Below are 23017 nucleotides of genomic sequence, written 5' to 3'. Positions count from 1 at the left end.
GACATTTATTCTTTCGAACCAAGCTCGCTTTTTACAAATGATCAGATCTGGATAAACAGATCTATTGAATATAGAAATAATAAAATAGTTCAGTTTTACCTCAGACACTCTTGAACTCTTGAACAAGAGTTCAAAGTACAGAAGTGGCCATGATACAGTGTCAACTCCTGGACCAAACAATGAAATTTTCCCCCGTTGCTGCCTTCTTTTAAGAATTGGACATACCCAGAATCTCCGTTTCCTCCTTTTCTTGTTTAGAAACATTAGGACTAGCTCATCATCGCTTGGTGCAGACTTCATTTCTTTCACAGTGGGTTTCTTGAAGACAAACATTTTGGCATGTATATATGTTACACACCAAGTTTGGATCTGAAAAATCCAGAATTTCCTGTCATGTTTTTCCAACAGGCTCCGTGTGTGATGGCCTTCACTTTGTGATTTGTACTACTGATCTATAAAAACTTGATGGCTATGATTTGGCTAAAACATAATTTCAGGAACCACCTGCCTTTAAAAAACAACAACAAAAAAACCAAACAAACTCTAGGATGTAATTTAAGGGTCACCAGTTTTAAATTAAATCATTATTACCCATTGTTTTTTTTTTTGTTTTTTTTTTTACAATTGTCACCTTTACAAACACATTTTCATTACATAGGGTTAATCTCAGGTCTACATGAAAATTGCAAAACACAATGAACTAAATTACCACATTTTCTTTTATGTCACTGTAACTCTGTAGCTTCATGTTTGTCATCAGTGTCACAGTTGTGAAATAATAATTAAGAAAGCCTCTTCAGTTAGTTACCTTAATTATACATTTGGGTCGCAAGAAACATTCGATAAAACAATTGCCTTAAACGACCTTTTAACGTTGTACTCGTGAGGACACGCATTGAGTTACAAACAAATATAGAAACATCACAACGAGACAGACTTTTTTTTCCACGAATATCTCGTCTTTCCATTTCTGACCTGTCAGTCGCATGAGTCAAAATAAGAATGAAAAGCCAGAAGAACAACCAGCTGAGCCTGCAAAGTAGAACTTAACAGTCTCTCCCTTTACAGCGCCTGTCGCTCAAACGTGTCTCCAGGGCTTCACGCGCAGTTATTGAGAAGTTTTAAAGGGCCAGGTTATTTGTACCCTCAAAGAAAATTAGTTTCTTGTGGCACATTGTGTGCGATACAGTGAAAGAAATATTGCAGGACTTTTTGTGGGTCTTAGACGTAACAGAACAGCATTCTAAGTAGTATTGATTTCGACATGTGTGGTATATAGTTCATGCGTTTATTAGATTCTAAACAAGCACCATGCATTTGCCATTTTCCTTCTTTTAAATTATCAAGTTATTTTGTTAAGGAACTACAACTCAGTCAATGAGTCCAACCTTCACATATGTCCCATTTTTATTAGGAATATGCTTGTTCATAGACACAGCTGGGTTACTCAGTGCTCTTCTTTTAGCAAAGCAGTGGGCTTGATTTTCCTTTTTTTCCCATTTTGCTGAGCATGTTGGGAAATCAGGAGTAAATCCTCATTGAATAGCAAAATCTTTGTTATTCCCAGCTAATGAGAAAGGACGCTGATCGTGAGCGGTTGTTTTCTTTCCGTCTTAATGGCATCCATGATAAGCCTTGGGTTCACGTCGAGGTCTCCTCCCTCTTTAATGATGTTTGCTTGATATGAACTCCATCATATAGAGGCACAGTGTACGACTCGTGCTAGTTTCTCTCTTTTACTGTACATCCAGTAATGCAAAGCTACGCAGACTTGAAGTTCATCCATAGTTTGAGGGGATTTCCTCAAGTTCATTGGTAATCCACTGGTTGACCTGATTTCTCTAGCAGACCGCCTTGCAAACCACTTCCATTCTGCTCGTGTGCAGTTGTGGATGGCCTGTAGCATGAATACAGAGATTGCAGAGTGCCAAGGCGGCCAAATAGGCTTAGTTTGCTGTCGTTATAGCACACCACACTCATTTTCCACATGTAATTCAAAGAGTTCATCAAAGGCTGGTTATATTTAAAAAGTACACTCATACATTTTGGTTGTAAACAGTAAAACTCCAAATGGGGAAAATATTCTGGACCACGCAGTTCAACCCACTTTATAATTATATTGAAACAGAGTCGACTCAGATGTTTGATGTGTGGGCGTACCTGAATACATTAGTTGCTAAATACATTAAAAAAAAAAAACAGATATTGTGTTCAACAAGCATAGCTATTTTTACAGCTATTTGTACAGCTGTCATGAACATAAGGACGACCCAAACTTTTGTAACATGGATAATTTTAATAATCACTTTTATCTAACAGTTATTTCTTCCGTTTATTTAACTTTTTTTTTTTTTTTTTTTTTTTTTTACAATTGTACCAAAAAAGCTCCCAAACAAAACCAAACCATAAAATATATGATTTCATGTATTCTCAGTTACCATCTTCAAATCTTTTTTTCTAAATTCAACCAATTCAATGTCATTTTGTTTTTTCAAAATTGCTCTTCCACGTTTCGTCAATCAGGAGCAACGAAAGTGATATATGTAAGAGGCAAACATCCAAAGCTACTTACAGTTTTGCATCTTATAACTAAAATAGAGTGTTAGGATTGTTTTCAGAGAAGTTAGGATGGTGTAAATGTTGAATTTTTAAAAAAAAACGTTTGCTGCTTTATCCAGAATATTACCAAGACATACTAATTTAAATGACAAGTGTCTTTGCAATTTGGCAAGTTTAAAACTGGCTCATTAAACTGGCTTGTTTCAAGATAATACTTACTAAACATTGGCGCTATCTAAGATCCTGTATCTTTCCCAGACAACTTTTAATAGTACAAGTTGGGGATAAATCAGGCCTGCTGTAGATTTCTGCTAATAAGGCCCATTGTATGGACTGATCCGAAGCGGGTGTGTAGTCTGAGTCTGGCACTGGGGCCATCGCCTCTACCATATCTGCTTAACATGAACCAGTGTCTGTGAAGGTTCTCAGTCATCCAGGTCATCGTAGTCAAAGGAGCTTGCAAAGAAAAGCGTCTGGACTTCTTTAAGTTGCTAGAAGACGTTGGATGAGAGGTGAAACCTCTTCTAGCAACTTAAAGAAGTCCAGACGCTTTTCTTTGCAAGCTCCTTTGACAACATGAGCGAGTGTTGGGAAGGTTACTTTTAAAATGTATTCCACTACAGATTACAGAATACATGCCCCAAAATGTATTTTGTAACGTATTCCGTTACGTTACTCAATGAGAGTAACGTAACGGAATACTTTGGATTACTTAATATATTATCGTGCTGTTTACAACTACATGAATGTACTATTGCTGTGTGATTTATTGCTATTACTAAATGGATACTCGCAATACCAATACCAACTAGATTTTTAAATCCTAACATAAAATGAGTAACAGTAGGTGGACATTAGGTAAGGCTGCACTTTTTGCAGCGATCTCGTATAGAAAACTATTCCGCACGTATCTAAAACATGTCCGCGGCTCCGAACCGTAGTAAAGGGACCTCTGGCTAATACGGTGGGTTCTGTGTCGGGCTCGTAGCCGAAAACTAGCTTTACTTTATTGTCTGGGTCAACTTTGCTAGCGAGAGACAGAGAGAGGCGTTGAAAGGCTGCTCCAACAGAACTTATTGTTTCGGAGGAAAACACGAACACGGTGTACAGTCGAGTCTTAATAGCTTACTTACAACTGGGCTACACTGCCCATGAGGCTACATTCTTTAGGGCTGTGCCTGCAACACTCTGCCTTCATATTAAATTATTTTTTGAATAATAATTTAAAAAAATATTTCTTCATGTCATTATACGGCCGCAAGTAGAGGTGACATGGGCCGCGAGACTGAGACACAGGCATTAGAGCCTCTCAATGCGTGTTTTGTTTGGGTTTCCACCAGTGTGGAATTACCAAAAATAGAGAGGGGACAGGAAAAGACCGCTGTGTAATCCATTTATTTCAACAAAGTAACTGTATTCTAAATACCACCTTTTTAAACGGTAACTGTAACAGAATACAGTTACTCATATTTTGTATTTTAAATACGTAACGGCGGTACATGTATTCCATTACTCCCCAACACTGATAGTAGAACATACTAATATAGAGCATAGTATGTGTGTGATACAAGCTTATTGTCTTTATTCCTGAAGGCGTGAAATAAAGATGGGATTCAGTATCCTTTATTTGATTTCTTTTAAGTGGACTTTGACTTGCAGATAGAGTGCTGTGTAAAAGTCTTGAGCCACCCCTCATTTCATTGTATTTTAATTTCCTGTTATTTTTATTGAAGTTTCCTTGATAAACAGTTGTTTTGACTTTACAAAGGTCTTTTAAAGCTTTACAGATTTATCAATCACTGAAGGATTAAAAAGGCACCTAACTCAAGGGATAAACCACTGTTATGTCGACACATAGTAGACAACTCATCAAGGAACCAAATGTAAATTGTATCTTCAGGCACTTTGTTACCAACATCTCGTCAAAAAACTCATTATTTGTTCATTTGTTGAAAAATGCAGTAAGTTGTAGTAAAAAACAGTAAAAAAAACCCTAATTTTTTTAACAGCATCATTCCTAAAGAACTGCTAGCCATAAACTTGGCTTATTGTATGAAGTATGAGGAAATGTAGGACTAGTATTTGCTTGTTAGAATTTCACAAACTCTGTTTTTGGTTTAGATACTGTATTTCCATGTGTGTTTGTACATATTTGAATAAATTGATGTACTCTTTTCCCATCTTCCAAGCAAAATATAAAGAAATTGGGTGTCGCTCAAGATTTTTGCACAGTACTGTATATGTAAGGAAATCTCTGTATAAAAATTGTTTGAAGGAGAAATAGACTATAAGCCCGTTAGCCATAGATGATTACGCTTCCCTGTCTTTAATGTGCATTCACATGTAAATGCAAATGCTAATGGTAGGTTAGAATAGGAAGAGATTAACTGAATCCAACAAAATATGTATTGTTGGAATATATTAATATAGAGAATGTCTGAAGGATGTACTAAGCACTTAGAGTGTCTGCTATCTTGCCTCTGAGGATTCGAGTAGTTCCCCTGAGCTAACCTATATGGACCAGACCAGTCATAAACAATGGCTGTATCATTATATCCTCTTCTCTGGAAACCAGGGTCCATTATGAATTCAAAAGACTACAGGTTCTTGATATTTATTTCTAATAAAACATGATTTGCATAAAGGAAAATAACAAAAAATCTTGTCTACCTGACTGTAGACTTTATAAAACTTATGTCTTCTTGAAATAATGCAGTAACACGTGTTGCAACAGGCATTGTCTTCCTGTTCTGAACTCTAACAGAACGCTTCATATCCCCGCTTATACGTCTCCTCTCCAGATAAGGAAACGCTTGATTGTCCTTGTAGAGCAAAACAAACAGTGTCAAACATAAAAGAGTTCAGAAGGTCCCATAAGGCTTGACATTGTCAGTCAAGCAGCAAAAGCCCAAACTGAAAACAGAGCTTCACTCAGAAATTCCATTAAATTTGACATATTTTTTAAAGTATTTTTGTGGTAATTTAGTCCTAAAGCAGGACTGAGTGATGGTAGCTCTGCTAAGCTCTCCACAGAGAATGTAGACTAGTTTTATTCTTTCATCTTTATTAATTGTACCTTGTAATTTAATAGTTGATTTTTCGAGTTACGAATACCCGAGCTTCCTTGCAGCACAATCATTTATCTCATTTGTAAAACCTGCGTGTCATATAAGTTTCAGGTTGTTAAAAAATTTCCTGGAAAAATCAGTCACAGCCGTGTGGGAACCTTGAAAAGAGTTCTGGGAATAAGGCAATTAGCTCAGCAACTGTAATCACAACCTTGATGAATTTATGAGCAAACTCTAATGAGTAAGATATTGATTTTGTACACTGCAACGCTCTCATTTTGCTGCAGTTTTTTTTTTTTTTCCATTCTGATGCTCACCGTTAAACGCACCGTTTAGGTTCAAATATTTATTTTCAGGTTTCTATCAGTATTTCCAGTCTTGTCATTCCATCAATAAAGCAAAAACAAAAAAAGATTCTACCCGCAGCATTTTTTTTTTAATCTATTTCCATTTCAAAGTATTTTTTTTTCATACAGAAAACTGTAATTTCCCTTCTTGGAAATCTTGCTTATGGTGTACAAAAGACAGGACAATGTGTGTTTTCTTAGCCTTGGAGTGCAGCGCGAGCCTACAATAACAAAGCTCTGTGTGGATAACATGGTCTGTAGGCTAGGCATAGATCTGCAGTCTCCCGCTGATATGTTCCATTTCCCTCTGTTCTCTTTGTGCCTCTCTTTTATTTTACGAGTGTGCCGTGATATTGCCTGAGCAACATGGGTGGATGACTGATGGTGTCCATTAGTAAACATAGTCCCCTATATGTGCCGTCGGCCTAAAGAGCCAATGTCTTGAACCTCTTTCCCCAATTTTTCTTTTTTTTTTTTTGTTTGTTCTCCCTCCTCCTCTCTCCTCTTTTATTTTCCCCATTCCTCTCGACTCTTCCTCTTACCTTTTGCCAACCAACCCCCACCCCACCCACCACCCTCCAATCCACTGCATCCACTCTATCTTTTTTCTTCCCCTGCCTTCGTCTCCATCCATCCTCCTTATGGTTGTTTTTCATAGCTATGGCTCTGCAGTAGAGCGAGGGATGAGACCATTTCTCTTGCTCCTTTAGTGCGCTCACTTTTTTTTTTTTTTTTGCGAGACAGAGCGACCAGAGGATGGGTTGAGAATGTCAAGCATTAGGTTGGGAATTGAGTGCTGTTCAAACAAAAGAATAAGCCACTAATATGACAGATGCTGTGTGTATTGCAGGAGAATATTAGCAAATCTTGTTTAACTCCCGGGGTTGAATACAGTCAACAAACAGGGGGTGGGGTGACGGGAATCTGGCTTCTCCGTAGACGTTTGCAGCTCCCGGTCATGTTTCGGGTGTCAAGGAGTGGCGTAGGATCTAGCATCTTTTAAAACTTTTAATCCCACAAACAGCATGCCTTAATAAATATGGATTTATTTTGGCAAAGATGGGTTTGAGAAAAGGGATCATTTTTTAAACCCCCCTGCATCACACACTTAACACAGTTGCTTTACTGTACACTGGGAAGGAATGCTAATTTCAAAATGAGCTTTTCTGTAATTAGTACAGAAAGATAATTGCGGCGGATGTGCAATTAGCATTATGTAAAGTGTTTTTCCCCAGACTTAGGGGCCAATCAGTTTACCCCTCGTACATTCTCTGCTCTGCCGATGACACGGGAGATGCTCAGTGCTGAACATAAGAGAACTTCCTCTCCTTTCCACTCGCAGTGAATGCGGATTCACAGAATGAATCGGTTGGAGTCACATGCTCGCTGGAAAAAGGGGGTTGAGGAAGTTTTTGCGTCTCCTTTTCATCTGCCTGTGTACATGAATGGAGAAGAGGGAAATCACTGTCATACCAGCCGTTACAGCACAAAGCCTCCTGATTGCATTCTGGACTCTGGCATGCTTTTTTCTTTTCCTACAGGGAAACCAAATGTTCTTGCACAGCGTGACTGACTCATTGCCTGATTGCCCTCCACACCCCCCACACCCCATATTTTTTAAATCCAGCTCCATCCTTTTCTTCATTCCTGCCTCTCAGTTTGCATTCAGATGGAAGTGGTAGCTATTTAAACAATCACATAATTCTACAGTAACACCTGATTTTTTATTTTATTTTTATTTTAGGTCTCATCAGACATCAGAACAGCTCCGTTACCAGCATTTTCCATTTATTGGACACCAATAAAGATGGCAGGTAAATAACTTGTATTCAGACTCTTTTGAGTCCTGTTTTTGTTTTCATGTTCTGGCCAGTGCTACCCATTCTAGTGAGTCCAGAAACCTGCACTCATATGCGTATCAAGTGTCAGCCTTATAATGCTAACCCCACCCCACCCACAAGCTAGAACCATATTCTATTAATATCTTGTTGATTACGCAGGCAAAGTTTTGCATAATAAAGATCCATTGATTCAGGTTTTGAAGGCTACCAGTGATGTTTTTATACTGAAATAGTTTTTCCTTGTTGGGTTCTGCTCTTGCCAGGGTGAATGGGCTTTTTGTCGCATTATTTCATTGCTAAGAAATCTAATACTACAAAAAATTAAATATTATGTCGTCATCCAGCACTCTGCAGAAGTCTTCAGCCACCCCTTATTTCTTTATATATTGCTTCCAAGGAGCCAGACTTTAATGTAATTTGTTTAAAGTGACCTTGTGCAATATTTCTTCAGGCTTTCTGAAGAGCTATTAAACAGAAACTTAATATATTGGAATGGTGTGTGGTGTCTCCCTGCGACCTCCCCTGTACACTTAATGATGGGTTTTCACACCTCACGATTTATCAGTAAAGTCGTGGTTTGACTACCATTGCAATATTTTCTGGGTTTTTCCAAAAGAAGCTGCGCAGGCAGCGACTACAGTCACTAACTTCTAATGCAAACCCAGTTATTTTGTTCTATAAACAGGCCTGAAATATAATAGAAACCACTCAGTTCTGAAAAATATTTCAAGGGTTACTCATAAAGACTTCAGAAATAGGGCAAATTCAGCAAAGACCTGATACAGGATGTGAGAGATGTATCTGGCCCTTCAACTGATCCAAAAGGCCATTCTGAAGGATGGGAAACGGGGTATGCCAGTTTACACAAGAACGGGACTGAAAATCCATTGCAACAGGTCTAACGGAGTGATGACTCCAATTTGGTTCAAATGGTTGTCAATAGGTGTTGGGGATCTTGTCAAAATGTATGAAATTATGACCATGGAAAAGCATTTTTAGAGTTTGATACACCTTGTAAGACAATCTGGAAAGCATCTGATTCGCTATGGCTGCCAACACACTGCCAAAGCAGTAATACCATACCTGGATAGAAAAACATTAGTCATGGATTGGCCTCCCCAGAACCCGGACCACTGCATTCTTGGAGCGGTGTGGGATCATCTAGCAGCCAAGATCCAAAGAAGAGCTTTGAATGTCCTTCAAGAAGTCTGGAGAACTAGTAATTTCTTGTAATTACAGAAAGGACAAGAAAGCTGCATAAGAGAGCTAAAGTTAAGTGCTGAATTTAAATCATTTGTTACATTTTATCTTTTTTTCCTGACAAATGATCGCCTGTCTTTGAACATTGTTCTCTCCAAATTGATTGGTGATAAAAGCCAGTCATTAATTTACCGGCCACTAGCAGTCAAATGAAACTGTACCACAAAACACGAAATAACAACCACAAAAAAAAAAAAATACTGTTGAAGAAGTTCCTTTAATTTCCGGCAGAGTGAATCGGGGAGTTTTAGGAAATATTATCATGTCAGATACCCTCAAGAGAAATTCTGCTAATGCAGCAGAGTGAAACCAAAACAACATGAAATATGATAAAGAAGATCCATAACACTGGATTAAAACTATAGGTTGTCACTCGCATTTATTCTGTCTTGCATTACTCGTGCTATAAAATAAATGGGTGTTCACATCAGTATGAATATGGATTACACTCATTAGTTCCACCTTAACTTGTGGAGCAGTGAAGTCTCATCAGTCTGAGTCGAATGCGCGCATCTCATTCCCTGGAACTCCTACACCTATTTATTCTCCAGCAAGCCTCAAAAAGTATTTCTTCTCCTTATTTGCATTGTTCAATCTTCAAGTCTCAGCAGGCTCACTTGTTGCTCCGCTTTCCAATCTCCCGGCCTTCCTTGCAGCTATACAGACGAACTAAGTTGCTGTCAGCATCGGCGTCTGACGGCGGCCAGCTTTAAAGGGAATGGCATCCGTTTTGCTGTTAGGGAAGATATGTAAATTTTTCTAGTGGCTTGCAGAAAAACAGAGTCCATGATATCCAATGAACCTGTCCCCCTTCATGCTTTTTCTCCACAGCCATCCACACCCTCACATCCTCACTTTCCCACAACATGCTTGAAGTTAAAAAAAAATCAATACTTCTAAAGCTAACTGGGTATATTCTTCCGGAAAGCAAGCTGGCCCAAGCATAGTAAACTGAAAGTGCTATAAAACATATGGCCACATCGAGGACGAACTGCTTGTGCAGCGATTTTCTGGCAGAGCGCTATATGCCCACTTATGCATTCCTGCGATTGGATGCAAACCATTATTCAAGCCCTCCTGCCCACCCCCTCCCAGCCACAGTCCCTTCCCTCCCCAGCTCTGCCTCCATCCATCCACTCCATCCAAAGCACCGCCTCGCGCTTAAACAAACACATTACTAAGCTGAAATATCTGCAAGTGTCGCTCATTTCTATCCAACCATTGTCTCAGCCTGTCAGTATGTGGATTCGGTGAGCTGGCTATCTTGATGCAGGACGTGTCCTGATGCCCATTTGAATAAAGCAGGTGAAGGCTTTGCGCTTGTGTGCTACATCACCAGTCCTCCCCTCCCCGTGTGGCTCTGCGGCTCACATGCCCAAGTGTCAAGCTTGATTTAGTCGCCGTTATGATAAATGCAAATTTGCTGGTATACCTGATGCTTGCACATTGTCGGGGACTTTGATCGAGATTAGCATGCACACTACAGGCTCTTTATCGTGCACAAAGCAGGAAAAAAAAAAAAAAAGCTCTTGGTTTTGTCCCAAATGACACTTAGCGAAATGTTATCCCATTCTTAATCCACTTGATTGGAATTGCTAATTATCTTTAATGCAGATTCACAGATAATTGTTCTCTCATTTATACTGTGATTTAATCTCATTTTTGTGTCACCAGTAATTGCTTCATGCAACCTGTTTTTTTCCCTTTTTATCCTTTAAAGTTTAGAATCTGCTCTGATGTGCATGAAGGAACATGTCAGTGGTAGAGATGTCGCTGATTATCACCACAGTTTGTACTTAATACTAATATTAATTCTGTATAAATATTGTTACTGCGAGTTACGCAGCAGGCTAACGTCGTGAAATATCTTTGCATGCGGCGTTTCCGATGTTTCGGTCACACCTTTAACATCAAGTTTATATATCTGCAGTCTCACAGATTCATTTTGCGTTAAAGGGGGGTAAATTATTCCCCCACACTTTGTTCATTAAGGTAGATTCTTGCCTTCCTCACGATTATTTCAACCCAAACCTTCCTAAGCACCACACACAAGTGCAACCCACTGTGCCAGCTGGCAAGCAGTTGGCAGCCCAGTGCAGGATTAACTGGTACCAGTATGCTGGCCTATAAATAGAGTCTACCAACTGCTTCAGGAAATGAACCATGATGGAGCCTCCCAAAGGTCCATGAACAGGTTGTGCTTTTTATCCCCTCCCCTCTGTCAGGATTCATCAGTGCATGTGTGTGAGTTACCAATATTTTTACTGTCTTTCTCAGGGAAACCTAGCAAAGCACCTGCTCTCGAGATCAGGTCTGCATCTGCCCTCAGCGATTGGGGGCAAACTGGTTTTCCTCACACCAAATTCTATTTATTTCTTTATTTTTTAGAGGCGTCATTGTGTGCAGCTCGACAATGCAGAGAGATCATTGCTTTTCTCCAGCACTTACCCCTAGCATCGATCCTCTGTAGTGGAACAAGCTATTTGCTTTGTATGTTTGCCTGCACGTCCGCATTTGATGGACTCCTAGGATTGATCCTGGCCATGCAGTCATTATCTCCATACAGTTTAGTGCTGGTTTACGTAAAACCTGAGGAAGGAAGACACCAGCGGTGAAGAATGGCCATAGAAAAAAGATCTAAATGCTGTAGGATAATAGGTGGCACGAGAGATTTTGACTGCACTGTGTGCTGCTTTATGTTCAGAAGTTCAGAAGTGCTCAGCTCAGAGTGAAACACTTTTACAGGCAGAACATCCTTGATCGCAAAATGTATTATTGGTTCAATGCAGTCGGTTTGTGTTACTGTCTGGTTGTGCATCTGATCAAAAAGTTTAGTATTTGTTTCTTTTGTGCAAATTTTGAATCCCTGCCACAGGAAATGAGACTGAAATGTGACTGTCTCAGTGGGCCTCAGGTGCTTGTGAATGCTGTGCTGATGACATGTTATGTGGATCATGATGAAATCAACTTATATTGGGCAAAAAAAAATATTGGGATAACTAAAATGCTTCCTGATTTTGTACCCTCTGCAGTTTGACAGTGGATGAAATCAAGGCTAAAGTGGTGCTTGTGCACGATGAGCAGCGTGTTCTCTCTGAGGGTGAAGCACTGGTAAGTTCATCTTTATTCATCTTTATGCTACAACTCTGCAGGTAATATTTTTTAATGATTATTTGATGCTGGATGGGGAAACAGCCCAGTGCTACACCTGTGTAACTAAAAGTTTCTTGGTCGTCCACATCGTGTGTGGCTCTCCAAAGTTCCCTTCAACTGCCATTTCCTAATGACAGCTGGAAGCTTTTTGATATCTTTTTATAGCCTAGCCCAATCCTGGAAGCCTCAATTAGCTTTGCAGTTTCTTAGAGAAGCCCGTGGTTGTTGAGTGCTAACACAAGAGTTGAAGAGTGTGGAGGATTTATCAGCTCTGAATTGTCACCAGCTGATGATTCCCTTAATTAAGGCCAAATAAGTTAATGAGGGTCTGAGGCTTTTTATGTGAAAATGTTACCTTGGAATCTTTTGCCGAGTCTCACACCAAAGTATGCCACATTTATTGTTGGCAATAAAAATGTTGTATTTTCAAAAATAAACTAGCTGTTTTTTTTGCTTTGTAGGGGAAGTGTTTTCACCCGTTCTTTCTTTGTTGGAAAATAAAGCTTTTCTAACATGTATCACGTTTTAAAAGAAGTATTCTTTAACCTAAATACTCACTAAAACATTTTGTTGTCTAATCTGATTAAACAGTGAGTGAAAATAATAATAATAACAATAATAATAATAATAGTAATGATATACAGGAAATTAACCCAAGTCTCATCAGAGCAGCTTTTATGACTTGTGCCACTGCCATCCATCCATCCAACCTCCTAATGCAGTCTTTGTTGGCTTTTCTGTGTGCACCGGGGTTGTCACAACACTGGAATTTCACACTCAATAGTGGCACCCAGGAGTATAATTTTTCATAGAAGTTAAGACATTAAGAAGCATCTTTTTTTGTATTCAGCTACAGTCCTGTTTATCTGCTGTGTGTCTGGGGACTTCTCACCGTACTTCTTCTGCTGATCAAACAGTCTTTTCTCAGCTTCAGTCAGGGACTTTAAACTTTAAGAGAAGTGTAACAATTTTCAAGCACAAATAACTTTGTAATGCTGTGAAATTCACTTTATTGATTCTGCAGACGGGAGGAATTGATTACATTTGCTGCTTAGCTCCCAGTAGCAGTAGTAGTAGTACCTACTACCTTAATAACAACAGATGACTTAATGTGCCAAGGTGTGCGGTGGCCAGGTTAATGTTTACGATAATGTTTTAATACTTTAGTGTTGTTGAAACAGGAAATTCCTCATAAAGATGGGGGTGTCAGTTTGTTTCAAGCAGTGTTCAGCTGCTAGTGGGGGGGGGGGGGGGGGGGGCTGTGTGCTGTCTGTATGCAGGGTGCTGAAGTTGTGTGTCAGCTAGAGGCAAACACGGCACTGTTCAATATTGTTGCAAATGAGTATCCAACAGTCATTTTTTGTAACAATTATTATCTGAGAGTGCAGGTAGACAGTCACAGGACATCTACGTAGGCCCCACCCTCTCATTTTATGATAAAACTAATGAGTACTTCACCGCATTGCAGGTGGGTTGAAACTTCTGCACCTACTGGAGTTGTTTTTTATTCTTTGATATATTTATTATTGATTGATTTATTTTAATTTGGGGGAAAAAGTAACAGTGTGTTAAAAGTAACGTTTGAGGAAATGCTAACTGATCTAATCTAATTGATTTTTGTTATTATGATTGGTTTCGACGTGCTTTATGCTACTTTCATTCATTATACAAGAAGTTATTTTAAAAAAAGTGGAAGTTATTGTATTTTAATTAGTAAACTTAAGTGGCACAAAAACACTTTATTCCTCAACATTACTGAAAACCATCATAAAAACACAGACAAACCCATAGCTTCCACACCATGTCTACACCATCAACAACAGGACATTCTGCATATTTGCATCCAGATATCCTGCTGAATTACCGCTCGTCAATTTCGCTGCCAGAAGAGATTACCCTTTTAGTGCGCGTCAGACTACAGGACGTTATAGCAGATTTGCTTTTGATTCCGTTCCTTATCCCGACATTCAAATGTGAGTCCGGACCCCGTCAGTGCTGATGTTCGACCCATTATCTGGTACTTTGAAGGGTTTATAGAAGCATTCTTAAAGCCTACAAAAGTGCTTCTGGACTCATCGGGGCTGTCCCGATGTTTGATGTTTAATCGTTACAATCTTGATTGTTACACATATAATTGCTTCAGCATGTACACAGCAGACAGTGAAAATAACAGTGGCAAAGTGAAACAACAAGGTAGTCTTCATGTGCTTTGGGAAGACAGAGATGGAGCAAGCTGAACAACTTAGTAGAGACTCTCAAAGACTAGTTATTTCTAGAGCAGCTGACTGTAATGTGAAGCAACATAAACGTTTTAGTCTTTGATGCTAATGTTGTGTTTGGATACTATTGCTAATTACTACCAATCTGAGCCAGTTGTCCTTGATGATTCATCAATGGATATGTGAATGTATATAATTTTGGGGTTGTGTATTTCTCTACGTCATTAAATTAATTACATATGAATAAATACATATATGAGGAAATATTACTCCATATCTCTAAACAGCATTGCTGGAGCGCCTTGAGGCAACTGTTGTTGTGATTTGGTGCTTGTGGTAGGACTTGACTTAAGCGGTCAAAGAAGAGCATGAGACTGATGCTGTCCAGTGTAGCAAGTGATTTATTCACCATTTTGTGACCCAAACAATATTTACAAAGAAACAAATAAACTCAACTCTAAATTAACTAACTCTATATTCAACTAAATATAACTGAACTTAAATCAACGTAAATTAAGGTCAAACTGCACACAGCTACACTGACCTGAACCTTTCTTCTCAAACACCTGAGTTCTGCTTAAATAGTCCACTTAACCAAACACTTTCTCCTCTGGACTATTCCATTCAGTAGGTAGGTAAGATGAACATGATTATATTCTACTACTCTGCTACTCTTTACTAGCAACATAAACTCTGTGGTGAAATCAATACATATTACATCATTAAATCTATTTCTCCATAAACACTCTAAAATCAACTTTATTAAATTACAAGAATTCTTCCCCTTCTGCATTTGGTCTCATCCTGTGACCTCAGATGAACCCAGAAGCTATAAAGCAGGAAGTAAAACTACATTTCCTCCTTTTGTTTCTAGAAGACAGGTAGGTAAGGTAAGTTCTAAACAATACAAATTAGCAGTTGAAATAAAGAACATGTTAACTTAAACTTGTAGGAATTGATTTAAACCAAGATGTTATATTATATAATCTGTAAAAGAACAAAACACAAACCCGGGATAGTAGATGTTTGCCTATTGCAGACTACATATGAAATATGGTTAAGTCAAAACAAGAATGTTAACTAAGAATATGGACAAACGGTGTTGTCACCCACTTTGTCACAGTGCTACATAAATAAAACTGAATTGAACGAAATTGAATTGAATTTCCGCATCCACCAGGGTCCACTCAAGTCTGAATGACAGAAATTTTATCCTAAGATGATGAGTGCAAGCGTCCATGGGGATGTCCGCGTGCCTGCTTGTTTTTTGTGCACTTACAACTTTGCGGGCGTTCCAAGCTAGTGGACTAGTATAGGAAAGCAGGAATTACTTCTCAGCCAACATGTCTCCAGCTGTCCATTTCCATGTCTGCCACAGAGTATAATCTGGGCTTTCTTCCCCCCTCCATGCTCCTTGAAAGAGTCTGAAGTTATGCCACAGACCTCTACTCTTTCTGTAGTTCAAATCTCACCTCCAGTTCTCACTGACAAATACACAACCTTGCTTAACCTGCTCTCACCGACCTCTTTATCATCCAGACTCTTGAAGCAGCCTGATTTTTCTCATTGCAGTGTTGCTAAAGTTCCAGCAAAAGTTGTTGAAATTCACATGAGGCTGAGTTGCCTCACGTGAATATGATACACTGTTCACTCTAAATCAACAATCTAAATAATATCCAATAATAATGTGTGTATCTACATGCAAACACATGTAGATACACACTCTGTGTTATTTGGGATTTGACAGAAAGAAAATCTGTGAATCTGTAAAGTTTCTTGTTATATGTATGACTCAGTTTTAAAAATGCGTTATTATTATTGAAGTCACGCTGCAGACTGCCACATAAACAAAATGATTATGATTGTAAAATTTGCAATCGCACTCTCTCCGTTAGTTGGTTTAAAGATGGGAACCGTGTCCATGATCACTCGCAGTCTTTGGTTGCTGTCGTCAAAGCAACTGTCAGGGTGTCGGGATGCCAGTAAAATGGCAATAAGATAAAATCAGTCTGCTATCAGTTTGTGATTGACTGGTTTCAAGTTGGTAATTATATGGAAACTGTTATACAGCAATTAACTGTAATAAATTGCAAATCTGTTGCTGTCTAAATACACAAAAGTCCATAATCATCATACTTCATACTTACATTGACAGTCCAGCCAGAACTTCATAAATTAATAACAGAAATTTTGAACTTCCACCAGAAAGAGTGACATAGTTTCTGCAGGATAGCAAAGGCACTTATATAGGAATACAATCAGCATGAAATCAGAATACAAACAGTTGGAAACTAGTTGATGCAACTAGTTGCCATTTGTGAAAAAATTCAATGCAGTCACAAGGCAATATCATTTTTTCTTTGGTCTCTTTGGTTGCAAGAAAGTAGTTTTGCTATTTTGTAAATGTGAATAAACTACAACAATATATTAGAATTATATCAATTAATAACATTTTGAAAAAGGCATAAGTAGTTTTCCAAAACACCTGGAGTAAGTACTGCATTTACTTGGGAGTACTTTCATCTGTGGATCAGTGCACAGCTGGTGCACTGGTGAGTATTTATAGCATCTGGACTGTAGGTAGGAATGTCAGACCTGTCAAGCTGCCTATTGCATAAGAACACCATCGAACATATCCCTTTTATGTCTAAATAGTAGTTTTATCTTAGTATACTATATAGCGCTATCTCAAAATCAAATATTGATTTAATCTGGTGTTGCATTGTCTGCAAGTTTGCTATCTGGTTTCGATCAGCTGTGCGCTTGCCTGACTGGTTCGATGTTTTCCCCCACTTATACAACAGGGTTCCTTCCACAGTCATTTGAATTCCGAACAGGAAGCGCACAGTGATTTTCCCTCAAGCTGCTGTGTGCGAGAACGCGGCTGTCTGCTTCACTCTAAACTTGTTGAGCCTCCCTCTTACCAGGCAGTACATACTAAAAATCTCTGGCTGTAAACAAAAATGGCCAACGCTTAAATCTTCCTCTGCCTTTTCCCTCCTGTAAATCATATGCACAATAATAAACAAACATGCAAATTCCAATAAAAATAAAATCAAAGCACGTCTGCTGGGTTCTCCCACAGCAGGGCATGAGGAGCTGAGCCTTTGAGTAGGTTCTCACTAGGCCGAAAATGTGTTTACAGATATTTTCACAAATTAGTTTGTCTGTATTTAGTTAGAGTTGGACTGTCCTCCACTCCTTAAGGGGTGACGATGTGTACTTTTTGCTTTGGCCTACTAATTTTAGCCTCTGTAAAATTCTACCGTATTCGTTTGTTGTGTCGGCACGCAACGGAAAACAAACCCGTGCAGCTCCAGCGCTTTAACCAACATGAAAGACTCAAAAAAAATCTGTGCTCATTTGTTGTTGTTGGGTTTTTTTCTCACGTTTTTTTCTCCCCTGCTTGCTAACGGGGAGACATTCCTAATGAATTCAGCTGCATCTGAAGAGGATGAATCAGTTTGAATATGCATGAATATGAAAATGTGTACTTAACTGCAACCACAACAAACCGTGATCAAGCTGGGCAAATTAAGTAGGGTGCCATTGACAGTGGTTACCGGACAATTTACACTAGAACTGACAAGCGGCCCCACGTTAGCACCTTAATCATGGTCCATGGGGAAGCAACAGGTGTGCCTTTAAAAGTTAATTGCGTGTATTGGTGCGGGTTTAAGTAAAAGGTTTTGTTTTTAAACTCTCTTATTGATTCTTTGGTGTTTCTGTCTTAGAAACACATTTTCTGGCGACTTTAACGTTGCCGTTACTTCACTATATAGCTTGTTCGTATTCTAAATGTGTTTCCTCACGACACAGACAGAAAGTAATAACACCAAAGTACCTGTTTTCCTCCCTCTATATGAACAAAGACAAAAGAAAACTTTCCTCCTTGTCGGTTCTCGGCTGTAACGTCTGAAGACCTTGATAAGTTTTCTCCTGTCGGGGCCACATAGGTTTTTGGCACGCTTATTCAATTTGTGTCATTTTCACATCTTTTTATTTCCCCGCTTCTCCCCTTTCTCTTAAGAAGCTTTGGGCTCCACAGAAAATTCAACTTCCACTTCAGCGGCCCAGATAATTCAAGAACAGAGAGGATTTTCAGGAGAACAATTTGATGATCAAAGGAGGCGCTGAGCTCGGGAGGGAGAAGGGATATTCTGAAGTGGCTCTCTGTCGCTATTCTGTCATTATGTTATAGCCGTCCACTCCTGTAAAAAAAAAAAAAAAAAAGCTGATAATGTAGGTCCACTCGTGTTTGAAAGGTAATCATGCTGATGAAGGAGAATGTTTTTCGTTGTTAAATAAAAAAAAGCAGCTGAGATTTATGTTGTGCTGTTGCTATTCTCTGAACGTCAGATGCAGCCGTCGTCTGAACAGAAATGATTTCAATACTCAAACCGAAACATTTGCACTAAATCAGACAGAACTGTTATTTCTTTGGGTATTACCTGTAGGACAATACATTTTCAGGAGCACCAGTGTGTAACCAAGCTTGGACTCCAGCAATATGCTTGTGAACTAGAGCTAGAGGAAATTGCCTTCTCTCAAGCTATAGACATTTGTGCCGAGGTGAATTTCACTTATCCATCTACTACCCACTCGCTTCTCTTAAAGCCCCGTACTCAGTCTACCAGAAATGGAAAGAGATGGAGAAAATAACATGTTTTTCCTTTTCTTTTGAACATGAGGACAAAACCCCCTGGATTTAACAGGGGGGTGTGAGGGGGGGGGGGGAGAGAAAAGTCAGTTGCTGTTTGGTGGTGATAAGAGAGAAAAGTTGAGGAAATTTCACATTTTTGTGTGTAGCTGGAAAAGGTCGGGGGTTTCCCCATAATGGCCTGCCTAGTGTGTATGGAAATCCTGCTTGTTTCACAGTTTTATAATATTGACCATGCCCTAGGGTTCCCTAGTAGACGAGCTGACATTGCCTTGGTGGTAACGAGGCAGAAATTATGACGCTGTGGTGTAGTTGGGAGGTAGCAGTGCGTAGACGACTGGGGGGGGACGGGGGGACGGACAACATTTAAGATGTCAGAGCTCTTTGGGTTACCTTCACTAAGTTTTGCAAGTAAGATTTTTATCTCTGTGGTTGTTTCATCATTTTAAAAATAATCATTAAATATCTAGATTTAATTTTTAACATTTCAACATTTTCATTGAAGTCTAAACTTACCTTAATGAAGTTTTTTAAATCAATCAATCTATCTATCTATCTATCTATCTATCTATCTATCTATCTATCTATCTATCTATCTATCTATCAATCTATCTATCTATCTATCTATCTATCTATCTATCTATCTATCTATCTATCTATCTATCTATCTATCTATCTATCTATCTATCTATCTATCTATCTATCTATCTATCTATCTATCTATCTATCTATCTATCTATCTATCTATCTCTATACAAATATCTATATATATAGATATATAGATATAGATATGTTAGCGTTAATGTCATTAAAATGACGTTAATGTAATTACCGCATTAATGGCGCTAACGCGTTAAGGAGCTAACCGCGCTAACACATTGACGCCATGCAGCCCCACGCACGGGCCGATCGGCGCTAACTCGCTAATAGAGATTTGCTGCATTAATGCGGTTATGGCGTGTGTGTATATATATATATATATATATATATATATATATATATATATATATATATATATATATATACACACACGCCATAACCGCATTAATGCAGCAATATATAGGGATATCATCCCTATATATATATATATAGGGATGATATCCCTATATATATATATATATATATATATATATAGGGATATCATCCCTATATATATATATATATAGGGATGATATCCCTATATATATATATATATATATATAGGGATGATATCCCTATATATTGCTGCATTAATGCGGTTATGGCGTGTGTGTATATATATATATATATATATATATATATATACACACGCCATAACCGCATTAATGCAGCAATATATAGGGATATCATCCCTATATATATATATATATATATAGGGATGATATCCCTATATATATATATATATAGGGATATCATCCCTATATATATATATATATAGGGATGGATATCGTTTAGGTTTTATCCGATACCAGTACCAAACCGGTACTTTTGAAACGGTGCCGGTGCTTGAAGAATGGAGAACACACTGTCCAAAACCCTCTCATGTTCAGCTGTTTTTTTTTATAAAAAGATTACAATGTTAGCCTTTTCTGCAGCTATAGGGCATATATGGTATCACTCTTGGCTGGAAGCAGTGCTTAAACAATGGAAAAAACACAAATTTTGTCTAAAAACCACTCATGTTTAGCTGTTTCCCACTTTTTCTTTGGTCATTTTAGCTTTTTTGGCCAGGGTGAAGGGAGTATCTGCCATCAAACAAGAAGACAGCCGCATGTAGCAATGACTGTGTTTGCTAGTTCACCTTACGTGCATTAATGTAATAACGTGGTTAGCCTACTCAACGTAAATTACACACAAACAACATTAAGCTACTCACGCAGAGAAGAACGGCTGCTGCTGCCATCATCATCCTTCATCATTTCTGCTACACTGGCAGGGCTAGGGGCCAGGACTCTCCTCTTTCGGTTCTTGGGGGATGTTGTTAACTCCGGGTCCGATAACAGGCACCACACCCGCAGTAGATGTGCTCGGTGTAAGGTTTTGCAGCAAGCTATCAAATACGGTGCATTTCTCGGCTTTTAACAAAATGCTATACGTCGCCAGGTGTTTCATCAGATTCGAGGAGTTACCTCCTTTGCACAGTATCACCTTAAAGCACTTGTTGCAGGCTGCTGAGTTTGCATCTTTTGCTGTGAAGTACAGCCAGACTTTGACAACTTCGCCTTGGGCATTTTTAATCTGTAGCTCTGCTCTAAAAGAACGTACGTACCTGGGCCCACGTACTACGCTTGCAAAGGTAAAATGATTGGCTAGAATCCAAAGTGTATGACATCTCAGGATGCACTGCTATTCGGTCTGGTTACTACCGTTTGTGTCAGAACCATTGCACCAGATACCGGTACCCATCCCTCTATATATATATATATATATATATATATATATATATATATATATATATATATATATATATATATATATATATATATATATATATATACACATCCTGTTTATCCATAGAAATATCAAAAACATTCCCTATGCTGTTCATCCAATCCCAACATTTTTCTGTCATGGTGGCAGCTTGACAACATCCCACAGAGCCTAAAAGCACCTGCAAAGCAAAGCAAACAGCCCTGACGTGACTTTACCTCCCCATCTTGGCAACAACACTCGGCTCTCTTGATGTTCACAACATCCACTGAAAACAAACACCGGATGCCGGTGTTGCGTTGTCATTCCACCTCTAGTCAGTCCCGAACCAAGGTCAGCCTCTCAGTTCGGCTCTTAACACCATCTGTTTGAGCTGGTTGACATTTGGCCCCAGCCAACGCTTAAATCTCACTTCAGAGGGGGCCCGGCATGTTTGCATTCTGTTTTTGTATTGTGTGTCAAGAGGGCAGATTTCACTTAGATTTCATCTGAAATCCACAAGATAATATCTTATTAAATGTATGTTAGATGTTGGTGAAGTGAGAGACTGTGACATGTACTGAATACATGTTTAGGCTATTTAGGGTGTAATTGCTTTTGTCTTTTCATACAGTGCTAGGTGCAAATGGCTTATTACATCAGGGGTCTGCATATCATCGTGATGGTAATTTTTGCACATTTGGTCAAGTGAAGAGTCCTGAACAGGAAGAGCATATGAATTACTTGTGAACAGGGAAGCAGAGTTTTATTTGCTCTGGGGTGTCTTCCTGGCCACCAGAAGGGGGCAGCAGGCCTCTAAGTTGAGCAAGAGCTGATGGCAAAATGGAAAGTCACATTCACAGGTCATTTAATCTCTTTGTTTTGTCATGGGCTGGGCCTCTGGTGCTGTTTTCTTGCCTTGCTCCCTCCTCTTTCGGAAAGGAGAGAGATCCCTCCTGCTCAGAAAAATCTCATTTGCCTCCAAGAACTTCCTTTTTCATCCTTTTGGATGGTGGTTTCATAAGCTTGCAGTGATTCCAGGATTAAATGTGTGTGTTCAGAGGAGATTCTCGAATCTGGATGCGACTGTAAGGGAGCTTTTGTGTTTTTACAGTTTGTATTTAACTTTGTCAAAATGCCTTTTTTGGGGGGAGCAATGTGTGCTCTTGCGTCACTGAGCACAACCTAGAAGTCTAATATCTGCAGACCTAAGCTGTGCTTAGGATTCTGGTCTTAGTTAAGTGTACAGTAACACTGTGGGTCTACATCCCTACAGTCATTGCATGCACAGGCTTACCATCCCATGCAGTGTTTGCTTGGGGATTATAAAGTTGTTAAGGTAAACCGTACGCGGCTTACGCTGCGTTATGGTGAAGCAAGCAATGTGTTCGTAGTAAACAAGCAGTTGAAGACAGGTTTTCCATTTCCTTGTGCATCCAAAACAGTACTTACAGTCCCGTGTTAAAAAGCCAGCTAGATGTATGAAGTCATACCGTAGCAGGCTGGTGTACACCTTTCCCCT

The 23017-nt window shown here is 39.0% G+C and overlaps 1 protein-coding gene across 1 annotated transcript in view; it reads left to right on the top strand.

Moving 5' to 3' along the window:
* Window positions 1–23017, top strand: part of LOC146521812 (glucosidase 2 subunit beta-like) — a 164808-nt gene that overhangs the window by 17057 nt on the left and 124734 nt on the right. Inside the window, exons 7-8 of the mRNA XM_085141262.1 lie at window positions 7719–7788; window positions 12108–12186. Coding sequence (XP_084997388.1) covers window positions 7719–7788; window positions 12108–12186 — 149 coding nt within the window. The remainder of the gene's footprint in view (window positions 1–7718; window positions 7789–12107; window positions 12187–23017) is intronic.

This window comes from Neolamprologus multifasciatus, chromosome 3, assembly GCF_963576455.1.
Source record: "Neolamprologus multifasciatus chromosome 3, fNeoMul1.2, whole genome shotgun sequence".
NCBI classification, from domain to species: Eukaryota; Metazoa; Chordata; class Actinopteri; order Cichliformes; family Cichlidae; genus Neolamprologus; species Neolamprologus multifasciatus.
This window is presented reverse-complemented; position numbering and strand designations above follow the sequence as displayed.